General features: G+C 37.7%; 1 protein-coding gene across 3 annotated transcripts in view; it reads right to left on the bottom strand.

Moving 5' to 3' along the window:
* The window catches only part of LOC150077939 (receptor expression-enhancing protein 1-like), a 123,455-nt gene that overhangs the window by 15,949 nt on the left and 83,033 nt on the right, over positions 1-24,473 (bottom strand). For all 3 annotated transcript variants that reach the window (XM_090384866.1, XM_090384868.1, XM_090384869.1), the window contains 2 exons: positions 18,846-18,959; positions 4,947-5,049 (listed from right to left, as the gene is read on the bottom strand). In XM_090384866.1, coding sequence (XP_090240992.1) covers positions 4,947-5,049; positions 18,846-18,959 — 217 coding nt within the window. The remainder of the gene's footprint in view (positions 1-4,946; positions 5,050-18,845; positions 18,960-24,473) is intronic.

Raw genomic sequence — 24,473 nt, 5'->3', positions numbered from 1 at the left:
AATTACCTCAGTGCGTACGAATTCTGTAATAAAATTTAGAGCTTTAAATTTGTGGGCCCATCAATTTCAAACATTCCCACAGCTATACATCTCTTAAATTACTTCACCGTCTTTACGACTATTCATTGCTAGAGTCATATACTATTTTATCAATTGCACTGAGAATATATTTATTATACCAGTAACTATGGCTAGTAATGAGAGAAGTTTCAGCAAGCTAAAGATTGTAAAAAGTTATTCATGGTCAAGAGAGGTTATCAGGACTAGAAATTATTTCCATTGAACATGAAATATAGCAGACAATTAACTTGCAAAATTATTGATAACCTCGCAGCTGTTATAAAGCTCTTAGGGTTGTCCTTTAATTTAAATTTATTTACAGCTTTCTGAATCATAATGCGGTATAAAGCATTTCAGCCAACATGAATAATCGGTAGACACTTAACTTTTCTCATAACGTATAATGAGGGCAATTACAAGCAAACCATTAATTACTGAATCATGTATTTATGTATATCTGTAACTACAACCGTCATTTATTCTAAATTTTGTTATATCATATGATTCAACAAGCTATATTTATCGCTTTGTGTAATTTCTTCCTTTCTGTTATGTTCATATATGATTTTGTGATTTATTCATTATTTTCTTTCTATATCTTTTGCGTCTTAGCAATAAAATATATAACTCGAAATGACTGAAAAATAATTAATATAAGGGTGCTTTTTTTTTTTTGTTGTTATAGGTACCAGAATGGCTAGTGACGGTTCTGTATATACAGTACAGTATATCATGAATTCTGAGCCAGCACAGGCATTCTGCCAGCTCTTGAGTTCATGAGATATATTTGTGGCTACGTTTTGAAATAATTGATTTTTTATTGTAACCACAGAAGTGTATCCTGTTTAATGTTATGGTTCATACCATCAAGCATGACTATCGGTTGTTTGGAAAAGAAATCTGTGAATGTAGTGGGTCCGTCAGTAATTACATTGAGTGATTTCTCGAATAATTTCTCTGCTATTCACTCTAGCACGTTGTCAGGTTATGGTCACTTCGCTCGGTGCACCAGTGACATTGAAATTTTCTTCTTTATAGGTGCTTCTGTGATGCCTGACACAAATCGTCTTTGGATAAATGGGGCGGTATATATCTAATCTTTTTGCATGAATAAGTACAATCTGAAGAAAAAATATTTAAATGTGAGATGCTATCGCGAACTTCAAATGTATTACCAGTGATGGAATTATATGAAAAAAAGTTCAGTCTAAATATCGATCAATACAAAATACATCACAAGGTGAAAGCTATATAATAAAGGAATTTTTACATTAATTGGATGTGGAAATACCAGATAGTCTGTAACCGATTACGTTATTGACTGTAGTTTTGCAGAAATTTTATCGGTTTTTCAAGTTACCTACAGGCACACAAGGTCAGTGGCGTATCCAAGTATCATCGTAAGGTGGGGCATGGCGACCAGGTGTTTTAATGTTTTTTTTTTTTTTTTTAAAGATAGACCTAGGAACACTTATACACGCACATGTTTTATTGATTATTACCTTTATTTGAATATTAGGAAAGCATGTGAATAATAATACGTATTAATCACAGAAAAATGGCAATAATACATTATTTCCGAACAAGTTTATGAAATACACTTTTTCAGAAAAAGAATTTTTTAAGTTTAAGAAAATTGTAAAAGAAAGAATAATAGAAGTACGTGCAGAGGCAGATTTACAGCAAAGCTAATGAAGCTTAAGCTTCAGGGCCCCTCACTTACACAGACCTCTTTAAGGCCCTGGGAGGGGCTCCTAGCAATATGTTCCCATGGTCATATGTTTTTGTAAGATTTGCAAAAGTAAGGGCTCACATCTGGTGAGTATGGGCTTGGCACACCCAGGGTCCTGAGCTGGACATCATTCTTCTCTTTCTTGGTGTTTCGCTTCTATTTCTGACCCCCCCCTCTCTCTCTCAGGGGTAACTCAGAATTTTTTTTTGGCTGGTGCAGCAAAAGCCTCAGGCTTCCATGCACCATATGGCTAATTAAATAATAATAATAATAATAATAATAATTATATGTATCAAATTTTAATGACTATGTACAAGACCAAAGGTATTAACTTTCAGGAAACTTCGTTACAGAAGACAGTTCTAGTGTTGAAAACACTTATCTTGTTTTCTTGCTGTTCACATTTATTGTGAATATTTTTCTTTTGAAGACATATGGCTGTTATATGTTACTTTCTGTCTATAGGCAGGATGTAGACGTGTATATAATTTTCATTGATAGTTTGGTTGCTAACTTTGCAGCTCTATTCAAATATTTCTGAGTATCTTTAGATTAGAGTTTAAATGTAATATAGTTCACTATACACTATTTTTTATTATTGTAAATTTTTCTCTTCTATTTCAGGGGATGTCTATTCTTCTTCTTCTTCCCCTTATCTTCTATCCAACTTTCCCTTCCCTTTCCTTCCACTCACCATACTTTTCATTCTTATCTCCACTTCCTTTCCCTAAACACCTTGGGGCTCCCAGGCTTGCCTGATAGTGTCTCTGGTAATAAAGTTGTCCTTGGCACACCTCCATGTGGCCAAGGTTGGGAGTCAGAGGACCAGGTGTCCCCTGGCTGCGAAGTTGCCAGGTTCCGGCACAACACAACACAACATACTTACACACCTACATACGCACACTTGCCGGTCTTGGCTATTTGTCTTTTCAGATGCTACAGCGGTATATAGGGGAAACCCTATATACTGCTGGGAATATAGGGTTTCCTATATTCCCAATTAAAACAAACACACTTTGACCTTTACCTTGTCTCTTCAGCCAAAGATAAAGCTGACCTGCTAAAATCCTATTTTTCTTCCAATTCGTGAATTGATGATCTTAGTAAACTATCTCTCACTATTCCCAATGCATTCCATTCAATGCTTCTTGTGGTCTTCTATCATAAAGATTCTGATCAATCTTGATGCTAAAAAAGCTATAGATTTCTGATGGTATTTCTCCACTTGTTGTTGCTTCTGACCTGCTAAGAGTGAGGTACCAGCCGACAACACAACAGAACATATTACACTTATGCACTCAACACACTACATACAAATGGCCACCTTTGGTGTAAGGTTCTTACACCAAACCTGTCTATGGTTATGGCTCTCTGTCTTCTGACTTCTCCACTAATGCTAGTGTTCCACAAAATTAAGTTCTTTCTCCCACTCTTTTCCTCTTGTATATTAATGACCTTCTTTAATTGATCAGAAATGCTATCCATAGTTTTGCTGATGATAGCACATTGCATTCCACCTTTCAGTTTGAGAAACCTTGCCCTACACAAACAGCTTCAACTTCTTGAATATCCACTACTACCAATACCTTAAATTCTGATCTCCAAGTAATTCTCCAGTCGGGCAAAGATAACATAGTTGATTTCAATTCTTCTAAAACTCAGTCCTGTCTTACATCTTGCAAAAAGAATTTTTCCGCTCCTATGCTTATCTTTGGTGGCACTCTGATTTTTAGGCATTCTTTTCTCTCTTGGCATAAGCATATAATAAATATTGCTTTCTCTGCTTCTAAAAAACTGGGCTTTCTCTTTTGCTCTCGGCATTAATTTTCTTCCAAATAGCTGTTCACTCTGTACAAATTGCAAACCTGACCTAGCGTGGAATATTGTTCCCACATTTGGGGTGGCAAGCCTAAAACCCCCTCTCAGGCTTCTGGATTCTATTCAAAAGAGGTCAGTTAGGTTAATTAATGACTCATCTCTAACAGAGTTTCTCCATTGTCTGTCTCATAGATGCGCTGTTTCTGATGCATGCCTTTTCTATAGATACTTTCATGGGCACAATTCTTCTGAACTGGCTTCTATAAAATCCCCTCTCTCTTCGAAAGCAGTCCGAACACGTGCTACAACCAGTCAACTTCCCCTTACTGTCCAAATTCAAACTCACAGAACAGAGTTTTCTTCTTCCTCATTTATTTATTCAACTTCCTTTTTCTGGAACAACTTTCCTTTATACATATTTCTTGAAAATTACAATCTAGAGAAATTCAAGTCTACTGTCAGCAAGTATCTTCATTCGTCTTCTCTACTTTCAGCCCATGCACAGTACTAAGTACTATAGGTTCTAATACCTCTTGTGTTCTGGGTTTTCATAAATTAAAAAAAAAAAAAAAAACCAACAGGAAATATTATAATTATCAATTCTGAAATAAGCCTACCAGGAATGCTTCCAGAATTTTTCTGACATTATATATTCTGTGTATAGGTCTGCAGGCCTCACTTTAGGAAGCAAGTAGATCTGCTGGGACACGGACAAAGCAATGCAATCAGATTGGTGAAGGGAACAAAAGAGTTTTCTTACCAAGAAAAAACTCTTTTGTTCCCTTTTCTTACTTTTTCTTCAGTTCTGCAAATTGCAGTATCTGGAAGGTAGGCACCTGCAGGGAGATCTGATTGAAGTGTTTAAGGCTTTGAATGGATTGAGTAGGCTGAATGTAAATGGCATTCTTCCTCTTGCTGAGACTACACATATGAGGGGGCATAAATTCAAGTTGTGGAAGTGGGTGGTTTGAATAAATTCAAGGAAGAATTATACAGATTCTTGGAGGTTATGGGTGGGTGAAGTGTGTAGGTTTTTTTTTTTTTTTTTTTTGGCTAATGCTATATAAGTTTGCTTTCGTGCATCATTTTTCACTACTATTACTGCTTTATAAGCCATAATACTCATATAGCGTCAGGTAGATTATTCTGTATTCTGAAGGTAATCCATCTGAACAGCTGGTAAGAATCATTTCGTAATTTTGTATTAGTTCAGTCTTTGACCTTTATGTTCACATTTCATAAAAAATTTTTTTCTTACTGTTATAATATAAATTATAAAATTAAGCATACTAACATGCTTAATTTTTCCCCAGTGTAAAACTGAATACATATTTACCTCCAATATTTCTCTGTGGAAGTGCAAGAGTAGGAGTTGGGTTACCATCATATGGGCGAACATTGATATATCGCTGAAGCTGACTAACAAGGGCCTCTTGTCCCTATTAAAAAATTATATAAATTAAACTACATTAAATGTGAATTGAAAAGTAATTAATATTTTCTACTAATCTGTGTTGACCACTTTCCTCTTATGATAATAAAAACAAAATATCTGTTTCAGGATTTAACTCCCCATCCATACCCCCAACAGAGGTCTGGAGATCAAACCTCTGTAAAAACAATGTTATTTTCTTTAGGGAACAAAACATGAACTCAAACAGCAAAATATAATATATATTTCAGATAAATATATATATAAAAAACAACAGCAACAACAAAATATTAAAGAAATAATATTTTCATGTTGGCTTAATAGCAAGCTTGGTTAATAAAACAGACATTCTGTTAAGAGAACATACGGCATATGAATGTGATTTCTTTTGCAACATGCTCAATCGAGGCTAGAATTAGATGACTCAAGTGGTAGAAATAGGATATTCCTTCATGAGTTATTTCAGGTTTCTCAGCCTGCAAAAAATGCAAATTGGATAACACATGCTTCTACAGATAAAATAAACTATACAGATATGAGCAAAAAGCTAAAGTGCCATTAAAATAATAACTGGAATTTAAATTTGCTAAATGGCAAAATATTTTTGAGTCTTTGTCAAATGTTTATTTTTCCCCCTAATAAAACTTTTTCTTGGATACATCTTATGTTTTTTCTATCTTTCAGAAAGTAATAAATAGGTAAATTTACTCTTACTTATTCTCATGATATTTGGCTACAGCATATGCTTTTTGTAGCTAATTATATATAACTTCCTGTTAGACACCTAATTAGTGTAACCAAACCTGGGTTGAAATTAAACCTTGTGCTTCTAGTTAGCTAGCAGAGCAGATAGGTGCTAAGTATAATGGTAGTACAATAATTATATACAAGTAGACACTTAGGACTATTTTTGCACAACTGCTTCCTACCTAAAGGTAAACATTACAATATATTCTGTACTTTTTAATAAAAGTTAATTTATATATTTTTTTCCTTTTTGTGTTACTCAGTGATAAGCAAAACAAATTTTCCGACAAAACTGATGCTTGTATACCTGATCTACATTAGGGTTATTATAGGAAACAATATACAGAGCAACAAATGAACAATATATTACTATATTATTTTCAGAAAATGAAATTAGTTAATTAACCTGACTGTCTTCTTTTGAATAGAATCAAGAAGCCTGGGAACAAAATTTAAATGTAGGAATAATATTTCATGGTAGGGTGAAGTTCAGGATTTGTACAGGGGGAGTTAACGGTTTAGAAGAAAACTAATGCTGAGAATAAAAAAAGAAAACTCAGTTTTTTTCAATGCAGACAACGTGATTAATATGATATAATGTGATCAATGCATATAATGTGATTATATGGTCTGCATTGAAATGAATTTTGATGTGGTTATGTCAAGAAAGAGAGAGAAATTAGCAGTCAGGCTAATCTCTAATAGAGATATGTGATATAATCTAGAAATCTGATTGTCATCAAAGACGAGCAAAGCAGCAGTAGACTCTTTTTGTGAGATATAAGACAGGAATTTGAGCAGTTTTAGAGGGATTAAAGTTAACTAAGTTTTCTTTTTCCCACTGGAGAATTACCTGGAGATCAACATTTAAAGATTTGGTGTACAATATTCAAAAAGTTGAAGCTCTTTGTGCAGGATAAGTTTTCATTTCATAAATTGGAAGGTGGAATGTAGTGTGCTATCATCAGAAAAAGCAGGGTTGGGACTTCCAGTTAGTGGAAGAAAGCCATCAGTATACAAAAAGAAAAGAGTTGGAGAAAGAACTGAACCTTGGAAACACCAGCATTAGTAGAGAAGTTAGAAGACAGAGCACCATCTGCTATCACTGCAGTGAGTGTTAAAAGAGGAAACTGAATACAAATTGCAAAAAAAGTTGACAGGCCATAAGATGGGAACTTGATTAAAAGACCTGTATGCCAAAAATGATCAAAAGTCTTGGAAATGTCAGGAACAATATTTTAATGATCACTGATTAGGCTGAAAATTTAGATATAGTTTAAGAGCTGGTGGTTGATGGCTTTCTTCATTACGTTGGAAAAGGGTAGAGGTAAGTGATGGGGCAATAATTGGATGGGAAGGATTTGTCACCTTTTTTTTAGGAACTGGTTAGATATGAACAAGCCCATAAGCATATGTTTTGAGAAAAAGTGGAGAAATGACTTCAGGATTTAGAGCTTTCTTGGCATCAAGACTGTTCAGAATTCTTGTAACATCCTGATGTTGAAAGACCATGAGAAGCATTAAGTGGAGCATGCAGGTTGTAACAGAGGTGGAAGTACCGATAAAAAGAAGTTGCAACCAGTAGCTTCAGCAAGAGAACAGAATGCATGTCAACCATTTGTACAAGAGGTAAATTTTCTCCTCTTCCCTTGTTGAAAATCAAGTTTAGACAACTGTTTTACAAGTGTTGTGAGCATTAGTGTAGGCAAAAAATGGAGCTGGAGATTTGGATAAAAGCCAATTGTGGTATGCTACATTGTCAATTTGAACAGCCTTTGCAAGTTTATTGGAAAAACCAAGGGATACAATTTTAGAGTGCAATGGAAATAATTTCACTGACACAATCTGAGCAAACACTGGAATTAGAAGATTTAAAACAATAATGCAAACAAGGAAATGAAGAATAAAAATCACACATTCCATTTTGTACTCCAGTAATGCTGCTGCAACAAGATCTAAAATAATTGGGCAAATGGGCTGAGAAAATGCAACTAAAGTTAAACGTTGACAAATCAAGCTAATGCTATCCATACATTACAATCCCACTGTGGTACTACACTCAGGGTAGTGGATAATGAAAAGGATCTGGGGGTAACTGTGCAGTCAGATATGAATGTCTCTTAGCAGTTTAGGTAAACTGCCACAACACCTCGTGGGGTTTTGTCAATGGAGTACAGGAATTTTGCTGGCAGGGATAACGAGGTGATTATCCCATTGCATAAAACAATAGACAGGCCACATCTTGAGTACTGCATAGAGGCCTGAAACCCTTATTTTAGGAAGGATTTAGAACTGCTGGAATGGGTGCAGAGAAGGGTGCTCTTACCAAGAAGGGCTTCAGTTCTACAAATTGCAGCATCTGGAAACTAGGCACCTGCCAAGTAATAGTAATAACCAAGGCATGTGATGTAAGAAAGCAAGCTTATATAGCCTCAGCAACCCCCCCCCCCCCCAAAAAAAAATCACACATCCATTCCCTCTAAACATTTGTCCAATTCCTCCTTGAATTTATTTAAGCTAACTGCTTCCACAAAAAACAGATGGAAGTTTGTTCCAGCAATCAACTACCCACTGGTTAAAGGCAAATTTCTGTATATATATTCTATAACTGTCTTTCCTCAATTTGAATTTATGCCTCCTCAGGTTTGAAATCTGAGCAAGAGTTCTTGAGTCCTTGGTCCTTGAGGTTGTCACAGACATTCTCTCAGATATGCCAGACAAGCTGTACTTGCTACCTGGGAGTCTAAAATGCTGATGGAACTGATATTCGGGTGACACTCAAGTCAAGTGGACCCAATTTCGGCGAAGTCCGGACGGTCTGTGACAGCCAAATCCTCTGCTTGCACCTTCACGATGGTGGGACTGTTAGTAATCCTGGGTATAACCTCCATGCACAAGCACATGGTGGGTGACCACCCAGGTGTGAACCAACGTAAGCAGGGGTCGAGGTGTGACGCCCACATCACACCACATGGAGGAATGCCTCCCATCTATGTTACCAGGCAGTACTAGGTGGTAGATGACTCTCATCAACCGGTGAAATACCACCACTTTGCTTATTGGAGGCTTGAAGTGGTGGAACCCATGTTTAGTCTCTAGAGCTAAGTTCCGGTCAACCCTTCCCTATCTCTTCCATCATGCAGTATGATTGATGACTTTTGAGGTTATGATGAACGTCGTGGCGAGATCCAATATTCCTTACATTTCGAGGGTACAGCTCTAAAACGGTTTTCGCAGGCCGGCCGCTAGTTAGTACACCGGACCGAACCTCCTATTGGTAACTCTCTAGGAGGCTTCCGGATCAGCTAGTGTATAATCTTGCTACCTCTACTCTGCCAGATAGTGACTGGAGGGAGTCCGAGTAGTGTGTATGCGGGGAGCATTGTCGAGGCCACGTTATGTCAAGGATCTGGGTATATTCTTACCACATGTACGCCATATCCAAAAATTTCATTACTTCATACAGCATGTCCCACCCAATTTTTCTTACTATTGAATACACCATGAATTGTCAAACTAATAGAACAAGCTTATCTGCGAAATGATCTAAACCTCCCAAGGATTTCCTAATTCATTTCACAAATATACGTGGTCTCAATTCTAATCTCAACGATGTCCATTTCCACTTGCAGTCTGCCAAACCCCATGTACTTTTTCTGACAGAATCTCAGTTATCGGTTGATTCAACTACTGCTCATCTCAGATGCCCAAATTATTCGCTGTATGATTCCTTTCGCCTCAAAGGTGGTACTTGTGCATATGTCCGTTCTGATATTCCCCGTCAGAGACTTGGCAATTTGGAATCTCCTCTCTTTGATCTTCTCTGGCTTAAAATCTCTCTACCTCATTGTGTCAAATTCATCTGTTGTCTCTACCGTTCTCCCAACTCCACTAATCACTTGGAGCTCTTTGACTTCCTCTCGTTGCAACTTGACTTTCTCCAGTCCAACTTTCCTAACATTGAGGTAATTTTCCTTGGTGATTTTAATGTTCACAACTCCAGCTGGCTTCCGTTTTCTGGTCACACCGATCCAGCAGGTCGAGATGCTGAGGCTTTTGCAATTACTAATGACCTAGCACAGATTGTTCATTTACCTACAAGAATACCGGACAATCCGAATCATACAGCCAATACGCTTGATCTTTTTCTCACAAACAACCCTTCTAAGTACACGGTCGAAGTGAGAGGTCCTTTAGGCACTTCAGATCACAACTTGGTGATTGTCTCTTCTCCAATGGAACCTTTATCTCATAGCTATTCCCAACCACGTGTTGTTTGGCATTACAAGAATGGAAAATGGGATGACCTGCGAGACTTATTTTCTTCTTTTCCTTGGTCGAATTACTGTTTCAAAACTCCTGATGTCAACGTTTGCTCAGATCGTGTCAGTGAAATTATTCTTGCAGGAATGGAATCCTTTATCCCACACTCCACTTTAAAATCTCGTCCTTTATCTAAACCTTGGTTTTCCAATAAATGTGCTAAGGCTGTTCAAGAGAAGAATATTGCATATCGTAATTGGCTTGTTTCTAATTCTTCAGTTTCATTTTCTGCCTACACCAAAGCTCGTAACAATTGTAAAGCAGTTATTAATCAGTCCAAACTTGAGTTTGAACAGGCTAAGAGTAGAAAACTTGCTTCTTGCCCTAATGGTAGCCGAGCATTCTGGTCTCTTGCCAAAGCTATTGGCCGCAACTTTTGCCCATCTCTGCTTCCACCTCTGTCCAAACCAGATGGTTCTGTTGTCACTTCAGCCAAGGATAAAGCTGACCTGCTAGCATCCCATTTTTCTTCCAGCTCATGTATTAATGAACTTGGTAAAACACCTCCCACCATTCCCAACACGGTCCATTCAATGCCTCCTGTGGTCTTCCGTCAAAAGGATATCAGAAGGATTTTGATGAATCTTGATGCTAAGAAAGCTCCAGGTTCTGATGGTATTTCTCCACTTGTTCTCAAAATCTGTGCTCCAGAACTTACTCCTATTCTTTGCAGCCTTTTTTCACTTTCTTATTCCAAAGGTGTTTTTCCTTCTGCTTGGAAATTTGCTCATATCCAGCCAGTTCCTAAAAAGGGTGACAAATCCCTCCCATCCAATTATCGTCCCATTGCAATTACTTCTACTCTTTCTAAAGTAATGGAGAAATCAATTAACCACCAACTCTTAAACTACCTAGAAACCTTCCGTCTGATCAACGATCGCCAGTATGGATTCCGTCAGTGTCGATCCACTGGTTATATTCTGGCTTATGTTACCCATTTATGGACTACTTCAATGGAAAGGTTCGGTGAAACAAAAGTAGTTGCTCTTGACATCTCAAAGGCTTTCGATCGTGTTTGGCATAAAGGTCTTCTAAACAAGCTTCCATCTTATGGTTTGCCAACTGTTTTTAGTAATTGGTTATCCAGTTTTCTCTCTAATCGCTCACTGAGGGTGATGGTAGATTGCTCTCTGTCTTCTAACTTCTCCACTAATGCCGGTGTCCCCCAAGGTTCAGTTCTTTCCCCCACTATTTTCCTCTTGTATATCAATAACCTTCTTCCATTGACTGGAAATCCTATCCATAGTTTTGCCGATGATAGCACATTGCATTCAACTTTCCATTTTGAGAAACCTTGCCCTGCTCAATTAGCTTCAACTTCTCGAAAATCTGCTACCAATTCCTTAAATGCCGATCTTCAGGTAATTCTCCAGTGGGGCAAAGACAACTTAGTTGATTTCAACCCTTCTAAAACTCAGTCTTGTCTTATATCTCGCAAAAAGGATTCTTCTGCTCCTATGCTTATCTTTAGTGACACTCCAATTTCTAGGCAAAAGGATATATCTCTTTTGGTGATTATCCTGACTTCTAATCTCTCTTGGCACAAGCACATTACAAATATTGCTTCCTCTGCATCTAAAAAACTTGGTTTTCTCTTTCACTCTCGGCGTTACTTTTCTTCCAAACAGCTGCTCACTCTGTATAAATCTCAAATCCGCTCTGCCATGGAATATTGTTCCCACATTTGGGGTGGTGCCCCCAAAACCTCTCTCAGGCTTCTTGATTCCATTCAGAAGAGGGCAGTTAGGTTAATTAATGATTCATCTCTAACAGAGTCTCTCCACTCGCTTTCTCATAGACATACTGTTTCTGCTGCCTGCTTCTTCTACAGATATTTCCATGGCCACTGTTCTTCTGAATTGGCTTCTATAATTCCCGCTCTCTCTTTCAAAACAGTCCGAACACGTGCCACCACCAGCCAACATCCATTTACTGTCCAACTTCAAACCCACAGAACCAACTTTTCATCTTCCTCATTTATTCATTCAACTGCCGTTTTCTGGAACAACCTTCCTTCATACGTATTTCCTGAAAATTACAATCTACAGAAGTTGAAGTCCAATGCCAACAAATATCCTCTTTCGTCTTCTCAACCTCCAACCCAAGCACGGTACTAAGTACTATAGGTTCTAATACCTCTCGTGTTTGGGGTTCACATAAAAAAAAAAAAAAAAAAAAAAAAGAGGGAGAATCCCATCAGAATTAAGCCTGCTCAACCCATTCAAGGTATTATACACCTCAATCAGATCACCTCGTAGGTGCTTAGTCTCCAGATGCTGCAATTTGCAGAACTTTAGCCTTTCTTCGTAAGACCACTCTTTCGTTCCCCTCACCAATCTTGCTGCCCTTCTCTGTGCTCGCTCAAGCAACTCTACATCCTTCCTAAAATGAAGTCTCCAGACCTGTATGCAGTACTCAAGGTGTGGCCTGACTAAGGTGTTTAAGATTTTGAATGGCTTGATCAAACTCAATGCTGATGGGATTCTTCTTCTTGCTGAGACAATGCATATGAGGGGCATAAATTCAATTTGAGGAAGGATGGTTGCAGAATAGATGTGCAGAGGTTTGACTTTAGCCAATGGGTGGTTAATAGCTGGAACAAGCTTCCATCTTTTGTTGTGAAAGTAGGCAGAATGAATAAATTCAAGGAAGAAATAGACAAACTATTGGAGGGGATGGATAGGTGAAATGGGATTTTTTTTTTGGATGATGCTGTAGAAGTTTGCTTTCTTGCATAATTTGTCACTTAATACTAACTTACATCGAGCATTCTTTCTGAATGATGGGTGTTTGATTTTACCTTACTCCTTAATTTATATTATTGCAAAACATTCAAGGACTACATTTGGAACCTTCTACAATGTTCTACCACATTCAGGAGACTTCTACTCCTTTATGGAATATTTTGAAATATTTCTTATATATCACAAGTTTTTTGATTTTTATACATAATAGAATATGTTTTAATAAAATGGGCAAACAAGTTGATCATATTTTAATAAAACTTTGAAAATTAAGAAAAATAAACTTGATTCCAAATTTCTTAGTGTGCATTAGCATTAGTAGAGGCATATGATGCAAGAAAGCAAGCTTATGCAGCATCAGCCAAAAAAAAAAAAAAACCCACTTCTACTTTACCCCTCTGTTCGTTCGAAATACCTGTACAGCTGAGCCTTAAACTTATTTAGGCTATCAACTTCCACGACAAGGGATGGAAGTCTGTTCCACCAACCAACCACCCGCTGGCTAAAGGCAAATTTCCGCACGTCTATCCCATGATTATTCTGAGCGAGAGGAAGAATCCCATCAGCATTGAGCATGCTCAAACCATTCAAGGCTTTATACACCTCTATCAGATCACCTCGCTGGTGCCTAGTCTCCAGACACTGTAATTTACAAAACTTAAGCCTTTCTTCGTAAGAGCACCCCTTTGTTCCATTCAATAATCTTGTTGCTCTTCTCTGTACTCATTCCAGCAGCTCTACATCCTTCTTGAAATGAGGCCTCCAGACCTGTATACAGTACTCTAGGTGTGGCCTGACCATTGCCTTATACAAGGGAATAATCACCTCCTTATCCCTGCTAGAAAAATTCCTATATATCATTGACAATACACCATGAGCTACTTTTGCAGCCCGTCTGCACTGCTCAGAGAAATTCATATCTGCCTGCACAACCACCCCCAGGTCCTTTTCATTCTCTACCACTGTCAGTGTAGAGTTGATACGTTGCTCTGGGGTTGCTGTTTCCCATGTGTAGTACTTTACATTTGTCAATGTTAAACTTCATTTGCCACCTCTCAGCCCATCTGCTCAACCTTTCCAGATCCTGTTGCAGCAGCATAGCGTCAGTAGTGTCCTTGATAACCCTGCCTACCTTTGTATCGTCTGCAAACTTCGACATTAAGCTTGATATATCAATATCATTTATAAATACAGAAAACAATAATGGACCCAACACTGAGCTCTGAGGGACTCCACTAACAACATTAGTCCACGATGAGCAGTGTCCATTGATTACCACTCTCTGTCTTCTCCCCCTCAGCCACCCCTTTATCCACAGCAGCAATTTGCCTCCAATGTCACACTGCTCCAATTTGTGCAGCAGTCTTCCATGTGCAACAGTATCAAAAGCCTTTCTAAGTTCCAAGTATATAATATCAAAGTTATTCCCTGCATCCAGTTCCTTTGTGACTGCATCATAGTATCCAATCAAATTGGTCAGGCAAGACTTCCCCTTAACAAAACCATGCTGTGTCCGAGCTATAACTGAAGTCTTGTCTAAATGATCCTGCAGTGCTTCTTTAACCAGTGCCTCCATTAATTTTCCTGGAACAGAAGTTAAACTCACAGGTCTATAATTACTTGTGTCAGCCTTTGATCCTCCTTTGTGAATTGGGGTCACATTTGCACATCTCCAGTCTGTGAGTACCTCCTCTGAGTCCAAGGAAGCTCTCATAATTATGGCTAAGGGTTTGCTTACTTCCTCTGCTGCCTCCTTTAATATAACTGGATAGATCCCATCCACCCCGGGTACCTTTCTTGTGTTTATCTTCAACAATTTCTCCTCTACTTTACTCTCAGTTATTACAAGATTCTCTAGCTTACTGCTAGAGTTGAATACACCTCTGGCATTCCCCTCGCTAAATAACTCCTCATGTGTGAATGTCGATGCAAAATATTCATTTAGTTTGTTAGCTACCTGAGCAGGATCATCAACAGTTGACCCATCGATATCAAGTGGACCAATCTGATTCATCCTCTTCCTTCTAGAGTTTACATAAGTAAAGAACTCTTTGCTGTTTTTCTTTGCATCCCTTGCCAAAGATTTCTTGTAATCTACCTTCGCCTGCCTAACCTCCTTTGTAACTTGGTTACAGATCAACTTGTATCTATCATAGGCTTCTGTGTCATGTGTTAATTTGTATGTATCCCATGCATGTTTCTTCTCTGCCATATGCCTCATTAGTTCATCTGACATCCATTTAGGCCTAAACCTTGAACAATATTTCTTAGTTGGTATGTAAAGCCTAGTAGCTTCCAAGATAAGTTCTTTGAATGCTTCCCATTTTGCATTTGCTGTTGGTAACATCATCAGTTGGTCCCACTGTATAGAATTTAAATACTATCTCAGTCCATCATAGTCGCCTTTACGGAAGCAATAACCCTTCCCTTTACCCCTAATGGTAGTTACCTCTTTGAGTAAATCCCACTTCAGGACACTGTGATCACTGCCACCTAGTAGTTCATTTATCCGCAGATTCTTAATGCATGAAGAATCACTGCTGATAATCAAATCAAGAGTATTCCTCCCTAACATGCTGATGTAGAAAACAATCATCCAATAAATCCACAAAAGCCCTGCTAGTGTGTGAGTAACCAGCCCCCAAATTCCAGTCAATATCTGGGAAATTAAAATCTCCCATTATAAGACTCTCTGATTTACTGGCCCACTCTATTTCCCTGTACAGTTTCTTATTATACTCATCAGAGTCATTAGGCCTGTAGCACACTCCTACTCTCAATTTTGATCTCCCAATGCTTATGTCACACCAAACTGACTCGACACTGCACTGTCCAGCGATGTCCACTGGCTTCACTTCCTTGGATTTTATGCATTCCTTAACTAATAGCATAACCCCCCCCCCTTCCTATCCTGTCTATCCTTTCTGTAGACGTACTCCCCAAATTGCAGTTCTGCATCCCTTATATCTGTGTGACACCACGTCTCTGATATCCCAACAATATCTGCCTTTGATGTTTTGAGCAATACCTCAAATTCATCAAATTTATTTACTAAACTCCTAGCATTGGTGTACACGCAAGTATACATGCACCTATTTCTATTCTTAGCTACCCTAACACAACCCACGTGTTTACTTGTACCGCAATGACTCCCAGCAGTCTCTGAAATATCCTGCATCTTGTTTTTCAGGCTTCTGCTGATTCCAATAGAAGCAGTGCAAGAATCTCTTTCACCTCTGCCAGTGGCTACTGTTAATCTATTCGTCTTTGTCTCCCCCCAAGCTAGCAGTTTTCTGACCCACCTAACACTGCCTCGATAGCATCAGCAAATATTCTTGCACCCTTTCTATTTAAGTGTATCCCATCCCTGTAGAAGCAATCTCTCCTGTTAACAAGTACAGTCCAGGCTGAAAAAAATTCTACCCCTTGAGCCTTGCACAATCTTTCCAGGGCCGAATTGATCGACAAGGCTCTCATCATATACTCCCTCCTATCGTGTGTGGGCAGAATTGCAGATACTTTCAAATTCAACCCTATTTCACGGCTTTTTTCCAACAGTGACCTGTACTTGTTAAGCAATTCTGCCGGTCTCCTACTCTTGATATCATTAGTGCCAACATGTACAACTATATCACCTTTTGTGCCCTTAAAAGATGATATCTGCTCTACAACATCATCAACCTTTGCCCCTGGCAGACATACCCTGGTCCTATTCCACCTATCCTTTTTACAAAGCATGTTCCCCGTTTCCCTGACAACAGAGTCACCAACAACTAGTTCCTTTGGGGCCAGCGCATTCTGCCTTGGGGGTTGCCGCTGTGTTGCGCGATGACCAAGTGCAAGTTCTGGCGTTGATGTGGGCAGCTGAGAGCTTGATGGGCCCCTCAATTTAGTTCCTTCGAGGGCATCCACCCTGTCCTTCAAGCTCTCATATAGGCCCATAAGAACGCTGAGTTGTTGCCTGATTTCGATACACTCCTTGCATCGCGCACACACAAAGACATCCCCCATGGCAATATCATGTCCCGTACCTGAATGCTCTACAAACATCATGCAAGCTGTGCATTTTAAAAGGCTGTAATTCAGAAGGCAACTGCTCCCCTCAGTTCTCCTCTGAGCCACAGCACTTCCATTAGCTTGAGCCTTTTGTTTTGCTGCTCTGGTCTGAGTCATGATTTCTTTTAATTTAAATAAAATTTCAATTTCAGTTTATAACCTTAACTTATCTCCCAACACAGTTATAACGGGATATATATTTTTTAGTGTCAAGTATTAATTATCTCCAAGTTCCCTTTATATAACTTCCGTATCAGTTATGTATTAATTAATTATGTTACGTTTGTAATCTAAGTCGTTATATGTATTTAGTTAAAAGTACAATTTAAATGCCAACGAAGTTCAACAAGTTTAATAGATTTTACCGATCACTGAAAATATTATAACCTATACTATACTAACGCTATCTAGGCTCTGTATATAACGATTGTATGACAAAGACAAAGGCGGGAAGTTAAGAACGGTAAATCTATGGACACTTAAGTTTTAATTAACTTTCAAATCTTGCTGTCTCAATTCAGAATAAACTAAATATCCTTACTAGGTCTATAAGCTACTTACAAAAAATAATTTGATGTAAAAAATACTCAATAAGCGGCTAAATATGGCTAAAAAACTTCTCGTTCAGCGGAGTTGCGACTTGTAACACGTGGATACCCTTACCGATACTTTTATGCAATTACAAGGCCGAGTAAAGAATAAATACACCAAATTAATCAGAAAATCACAAAATAATGCTATACTATTAAATTTAAATCAAAAGTTTTAGAAAAATAATAATTTCAAATCAGTAAATAAGAAAAATCCACTTAGCGGCTTTGAACACGTCTGGCCCCTACTAGCCTCGCCAGCAGAACTCAATCTGTGTATATGTGTATATATATATATATATACACACACACATACATATAAGCTAAATTAAAATATTTGCCAGTAGCATGGCAAACCAGTAGAGTGAAAAAGAACTTAGGCAAATAAAATAACATAACAAAAAAAAAATATAGCTGGGGGGGGATAAAGAAGAAGGGGTTAGTGTTGAAGCAACGTTCCTAAAATAATTTAGAAAATTAAGCCAATTTAAAGAAATTTAGTGGCGCCCCCTTGATAGCACCCATTTCCGAATTATGTGAAATCTCACTAAGGTGGAAACGTAGACTAACAACATTACATGACCAAAATGTTGTTAGTCTACGTTTCCACCTTAGTGAGATTTCACATAATTCGGAAACGGGTGCCATCAAGGGGGCCCCACTAAATTTCTTTTAATTGGCTTAATTTTCTAAATTATTTTGGGAATGTTGCTTCAACACTAACCTCTTCTTCTTTATCCCCCCCCAGCTATATATTTTTCTGTTATTGTTATGTTATTTTATTTGTCTTTTTCACTCTACTGGTTTGCCATGCTACTGACAAATATCCTATTTTAATTTAGCTTATTATAAGCAACATGTAGTGGATTGTGCTTTTCTGCTTTTTATTTTATTTTTAATATATATTTTTATTAATTTCTATCTCTCTATTTAAATTTTGGATTAATTGGATTGTGTGTATATATATATATATATAAACTTGAACTAAACAGGCAATAAAGAAAATAAAGAGGAGAAAAAAGAAAAAAAAAAAAAAAAGAAAATCAGTATAGCAAACAGTGGCTACACAGCATTACCCACAACAAGTTGTGGAAACATAAATGAAAAAAAAAAAAAAAATATGCCAGTCCAACTGATATATTTTTCATTTATATTTAAATTATATAATATCCATATATATGGCATTATAAACATGACACTAAATAGTTTACAATGCAAGATTAAGTATTATTGGTTAAGAGAAAAAAAAAATTAAGTTCAAACTAACTGAATCTAAAGGAATCAAGTCACATGTAAGCCAAACTGCTATTACCTGAATTTAACAAAATATAAAATAATCTTACCTGTGTTGCTGTATGCAGGATAATTTCTGCAATACAGCCAATACCTTTCCTAACCACAGAAATCATGGCACCATAACTCTGATCCTGAATTCTGGCTATATATTCATCAATTATCTACAAATATGATTAGCAATAGTAAGGTGCACAAATAAAGACAATTTCAATTAACATAATATAAATATTCAAATGACTTATTTCTGTGTATATTTTGTGATAACCAGGGCTTGACAATGTGGAGTAACTCAATTTTTGTTTTATAGATATGAGATGTTATACTAATGTATGCTAGAAAGTAGTAATATAAAAGTATCACTTTTATATCTGGGAGTGGTGGCACAGGACCTGAGAGATGCCTCTCAAAAATAACAATCCTGTGTTACCCTTTAATTAATGCTTAAAAAGCTGAAATTTTTTCTAGCTTAAAAAGCTAGAAAAAATTTGTGAGATTGTAATTTAAAAGAATAGTCAAACTTTTACTTGTTTTTTTTATTGCTTTTGTATATTATTATTATTAACTGTATGGTGCACCAGCCAAAAATTACAGAGAGAGAGAGAGAGAGAGAGAGAGAGAGAGAGAGGGGGGGGGGTACACCCTGGGTGTGCCAAGCTCATACTCACAAGATGTGAGCCCCTGGAGTTTATATAAAGATAGGAAAATAAAACACAATATTCAGTCAGAGAGAGCAGTCTGTGGGAAGTGAGAGATGTATGTTTCAAATTTTGCATGTTCTAAGTGGTACAAATTTGAAAAAATTTAAAATGGAAGGGGGAGCACACGCTATATTATATAATTAATAATAAGTTGTAGCGAAAAATCACAATAGCTAAAAAAGAAAGAAAAAAAATATATTGTGCTGGATTATGGATCTGGAACACTGCAAGTAATAGCAGAAATACCCAGCAACCATAATTAAACGTAGATAAATAGATTTGATAAGGGGTGCTGACCAGTAAGATATAGTAACAATGGAAAAATTTTAAAAATGTGCCTGAAAAATAAAAGCAGATTACGTAAAATTAAACAAAAATATATACAAATGGTACTTAATGCTATAGATCCTAAGATTTTAACTACGTCATCAAAGGCCAGCAGCCAAAACCAAAGGAAATACAGCAAGAAGCAAGACCCCTGTTTCTGTTATGACCTACACCTAGAAGACTTAAAGAAAAACTGAATGAATAGCAAACGGCCCTACACGAATTTTAACAAAGAAAATGAAAGGATAAAGTCAGAATATGACAACTTATTGTTGGGCCTGGCAGGAGATGGTGAAATGGACTGAGGGAAGTGAATGCATCAAGGCTGTATTGTGGACCAAAGAAGTTAGTCGATAGTTCCCAGCAAATTTATAACCACCAGAGTAATCCCAGTACGGAGGGAGGGGGGGAAGAAGGTGTATATAGGTCAAAGTAAACCTTACCTGTGTGACGGGAAAATTGGCAATTAAACAAATGAGGCGAATAGATCAGCAAAAGGAAGAAATCAATAACTTGCAAAGTAGCATTAAAAAGACTAAACTTTGTTGTAGAAGGAAAAAGTGAGCGATAACAGAAAAATAGTATCTCGAATTTTGCTTTTGGTTAACCTAATCATGCACGAGATACACTGGTGTTAAAAGAAAGTGCACTACCCCTTAAAATTGTAATTGTCGTCCAAATAATGTAAGTATATGGCAATATATCTTACAGATTAAGATCAGATAAGATTGACACGCGTAGGTGATGATGTAATATTGCATCAGCTGTTACTTTCAGCTATATAAGCACGCTCTGCAAGAGTTGCAGTCATTCCTTGCTTGTGTCAGGATGGCAAGTTACATGCAGTTGATGTCACGAAGAAAGAGCGCTGTTTGTCATATTGCTTATAGACTGTCTTGTAATCAGTTGACAGTGAGTAGATTTCTTTCCAAACTCAAGAATACTGGTTCTGATGAGAGGTAAAAAGGAACTGGACACAGATAAGTCTCTACACCAAAACACGACCATGTTTTGAAGAGCTTATGCCTTAAAAACCATAAAGCTTCTTCTTTGTCTGAGCTGAAAAGAGAATGGGAAGAATGTACAGGAGTGGTAGCAAGTGTAGTAACAGTCAGAAGCTGCCTCTTCAAAAATGGAGACTTGTAGCCCGTCGTCCTAAGAAGAAGACCCTCCTCACACAAAAAAATGAAAAAGGCCTGATTAATTCGATGTAAGGAGCATGTCAAATGGATCCCCCAGCAGTGGAAATCAGTTATTTTCTCGGATGAGAAGAAATTCAACCTGCATGGATCTGATGGGAGATAGACAATTCACAGTAGACTTGGTGAAGAATATCATCAAGACTTAGAGGGGAACAGGTATCCTGTGTGTTATCAGACACTCAGCCTAAAACACTGATGGATCCAATATCTCTCTATTACAGAAGATTTAGAAGTCCGGTTGGCCTGCCTCCCTAAAATCCACTCATGCACACCTTCTCGATGGTAAGCCCTGTTACGTCACTTAGGTGGCAACGAACGTGTAGAGTGGTTCTCTTCAAGACGCCTGGTCAGCGTGAAGAGGAAAAGACCAAACCCTCCAGCATATGACAGCACAACAAAACAAATGGCCCTCAGTCCCCAGCAGCTTTCACTCCCCCCTCTTACGGCAGCGAGAGGTTCAGAGTGGAAGCACAGGGTGCTAAGAAGCTCTGGGTACGACCAGGCTGCCATGCACGGAAACTGAACTTGGCCTGTTATAACGTAAGATCACTCATCGGTGAAGACAGGATATTAGAGCTGGAAAAGGAATTAGAAAATGCCTTAAAAACCATAAAGCTTTCTGAGACAAGAAGAAGAAATGAATCACTTATAAGTTTATCAAGCGGAAATCTGCTGTACACTAATGGAAACAGTGAAAGGAGTGAAGGTGGAGTTGGGTTTCTGGTCCATAAAGATTTTAAAAACAACATTTTGGAATTCAAAAGCACATCACGAAGGGTGTCAAGACTAATACTCAAGATTTCTAAGAGATACAAGCTAAAGGTTATAATGATTTATGCACCAACATCGAGCCATGATGATGAAGAGGTTGAAGAAATGTACCCCGAAATTGAGAGTCTTCTAGATGAGCAGAAAACCCATTACACTATTATTATGGGGGACTTCAATGCTAAGGTTGGAAAAAGACAAAACAGCGCAGAAAGGGGAACTATAGGAAATTTTGGAATTGGTGAAAGAAATGAAAGAGGTGAAAGACTTGTGGAATTTGCAGAATCTCAAGGACTGTCAGTAATGAACACTTTTTTCAAGAAAAGGGTGAACAGAAAGTGGACATGGAAGAGTCCAAATGGATTAACAACTAATGAAATCGACTTATCCTCACTAACAGAAGATATATTGTGAATGATGTTACTGTCCTGAATAAGGTAAATGTTGGAAGTGATCACAGAATGGTAAGATGTACACTTGATATAGATGTAGGAAAGGAAAGGAAAAAACTGACTCGAGTAAATAATACAAAGGTCTTTGTGATAACAGAAGAGGAGAAAAAGCAGTATGTACTGGAACTTAAGAACAAGTTCGAGCTTCTGCAGATTGCTCAGGACCAAGATATCGACGAGGAATATTACAACTTTCTGAAAGTGATAATGCCCAAGAAACCTATAGGGAAAAAGAAATCCAAAGAAAAAAAAGTTAGTCAAGAAACACTTGTCATGATGAACCAAAGATGACAAATGAAGAGCAAGAAAAACACTGACAGGGAGAAAATTGAGTATACTGAGTTATGCAAAGCCATTAGAAAGAGACTCAGAGAGGACATAAGAAGATTTAACACAAGAAAAGTAGAACAAGCATTAAGGGAAAACAAAGGATTTAAATCAACAGCCATGAGCAGTAATACAGAAAGACAAATGATACTGAAACTGAAAAATAGCAATGGTGTACTTATAAACAGCAGAGAGGGCATAATTCAAATAGCAGAAGACTACTATAGAGAATTGTACAAGGAGCGAGGGAATGATGCCAGCAGTGAGGAAGATGGATTGCAAAGTAGCAACACATACGACATACCCGATATTCTTCCTGATGAGGTAGAACATGCATTGAAGAAAATGAAGAATCGGAAAGCCCCGGGGGAAGATGAAGTTACTGTAGAGTTGTTAAAATTGGGAGGAAGAGACATAACACAAAAACTGGCAAGGCTCTTCACAAAGTGCATTAGAAAAGGTGTGATGCCTAAGCAGTGGAATAATGCAATCATAGTTTTGCTGCATTTAAGAAAGGAGATAAATCAGAAATTGGAAATTATAGACCAATTAGCTTGTTATCCCATATCTATAAGTTGTTCACAATGGTCATTACTAACAGATTAGAAAGAATACTTGATGAGAATCAACCGAAAGAACAAGCTGGCTTTAGGACAGGATTCTCAACTATGGATCACCTTCACGTAATATCACAGCTAATGGAGAAAGCAAATGAATATAAAACACCATTATGCCTGGCATTTGTGGATTATGAAAAGGCATTTGACTCCATACAGCATAAGGCAATGTTTCGGGCACTGGAAAGAAAAGGCACGGATACCCCATATATTATGATTTTGAAGAATATATATGAGTGCTACCTCCTTTATTAGACTAGACAAAGACAGTAGGAAATTCAAAATTGAGAAAGGAGTTCGACAAGAAGACAATATCTCCAAAGCTGTTTACTGCTGCCCTTGAGGAAGCTTTCAGAAGATTAGACTGGTCGCAGAAAGGAGTCAATGTGAACGGAGAGTACCTAAACCATTTACGATTTGCAGATGACATTGTGGTCATAAGCCACAATCCCAAAGAATTGGAGGAAAATCTTAATCAGTTATGCACAGCTAATAAGGATTTTGGACTAAAGATGAATAAGGCTAAAATCAAAAGTAATGATGAACAAGTATGCCACAGAAAGGGAAATAATGATTGAAGGAGCAGTAATTGAAAAGGTGGAGTCATATACTTATCTGGGACAAGTTATTAGCTGTAATAGTGATAAATGGCTGGAAGTCAAGAGAAGAATAAATTTTGGATGGATAGCATTCAGGAAATATAGTCACATACTGAAGAGCAATATCCCAGTTTGTCTGAAACATAAAATAATGAACCAATGTATACTCCCCACCATGACTTATGGAAGTGAAACTTGGGCACTCACCAAAAGAATGGAAGAGAAGCTGAGAACTACACAGCGAAGAATGGAACAAATTATATTGGGAATCAGACTGTTAGATAAGAAGATAAACACGTGGATTAGGCAGCAAACTCAAGTAAAGGACATTCTTATCAAAACTAAAGAACTAAAATGGTCTGGGGCAGGACACACAGCTCGAAGACATGATGAGAGATGGACTAAAAAAATAACAGAATGGTACCCAAGAGGAGCTAGAAGAAATCCTGGAAGACAAAGGCGGAGATGGATAGATGAAATTCATGAGTTTGTGGGTAGTAAATGGATGGCCAGTGCTCAAAACCGAAGGAACTGGAAAGCTGCTGGAGAGGCCTTCATCCTGCAGTGGATTGAAAATGGCTGATGATGATGATGATCATCATCGAGACTGTATGGTGTCTACAGTGATATTCCCTAGCAGCTAAATGATATGGGGATGCATTTCATATCGTGGAGTAGGTTGTCT

Source organism: Mastigoproctus giganteus, chromosome 11, assembly GCF_048544385.1.
Source record: "Mastigoproctus giganteus isolate SK-2022 chromosome 11, ASM4854438v1, whole genome shotgun sequence".
Lineage (NCBI taxonomy): Eukaryota > Metazoa > Arthropoda > Arachnida > Uropygi > Thelyphonidae > Mastigoproctus > Mastigoproctus giganteus.
This window is presented reverse-complemented; position numbering and strand designations above follow the sequence as displayed.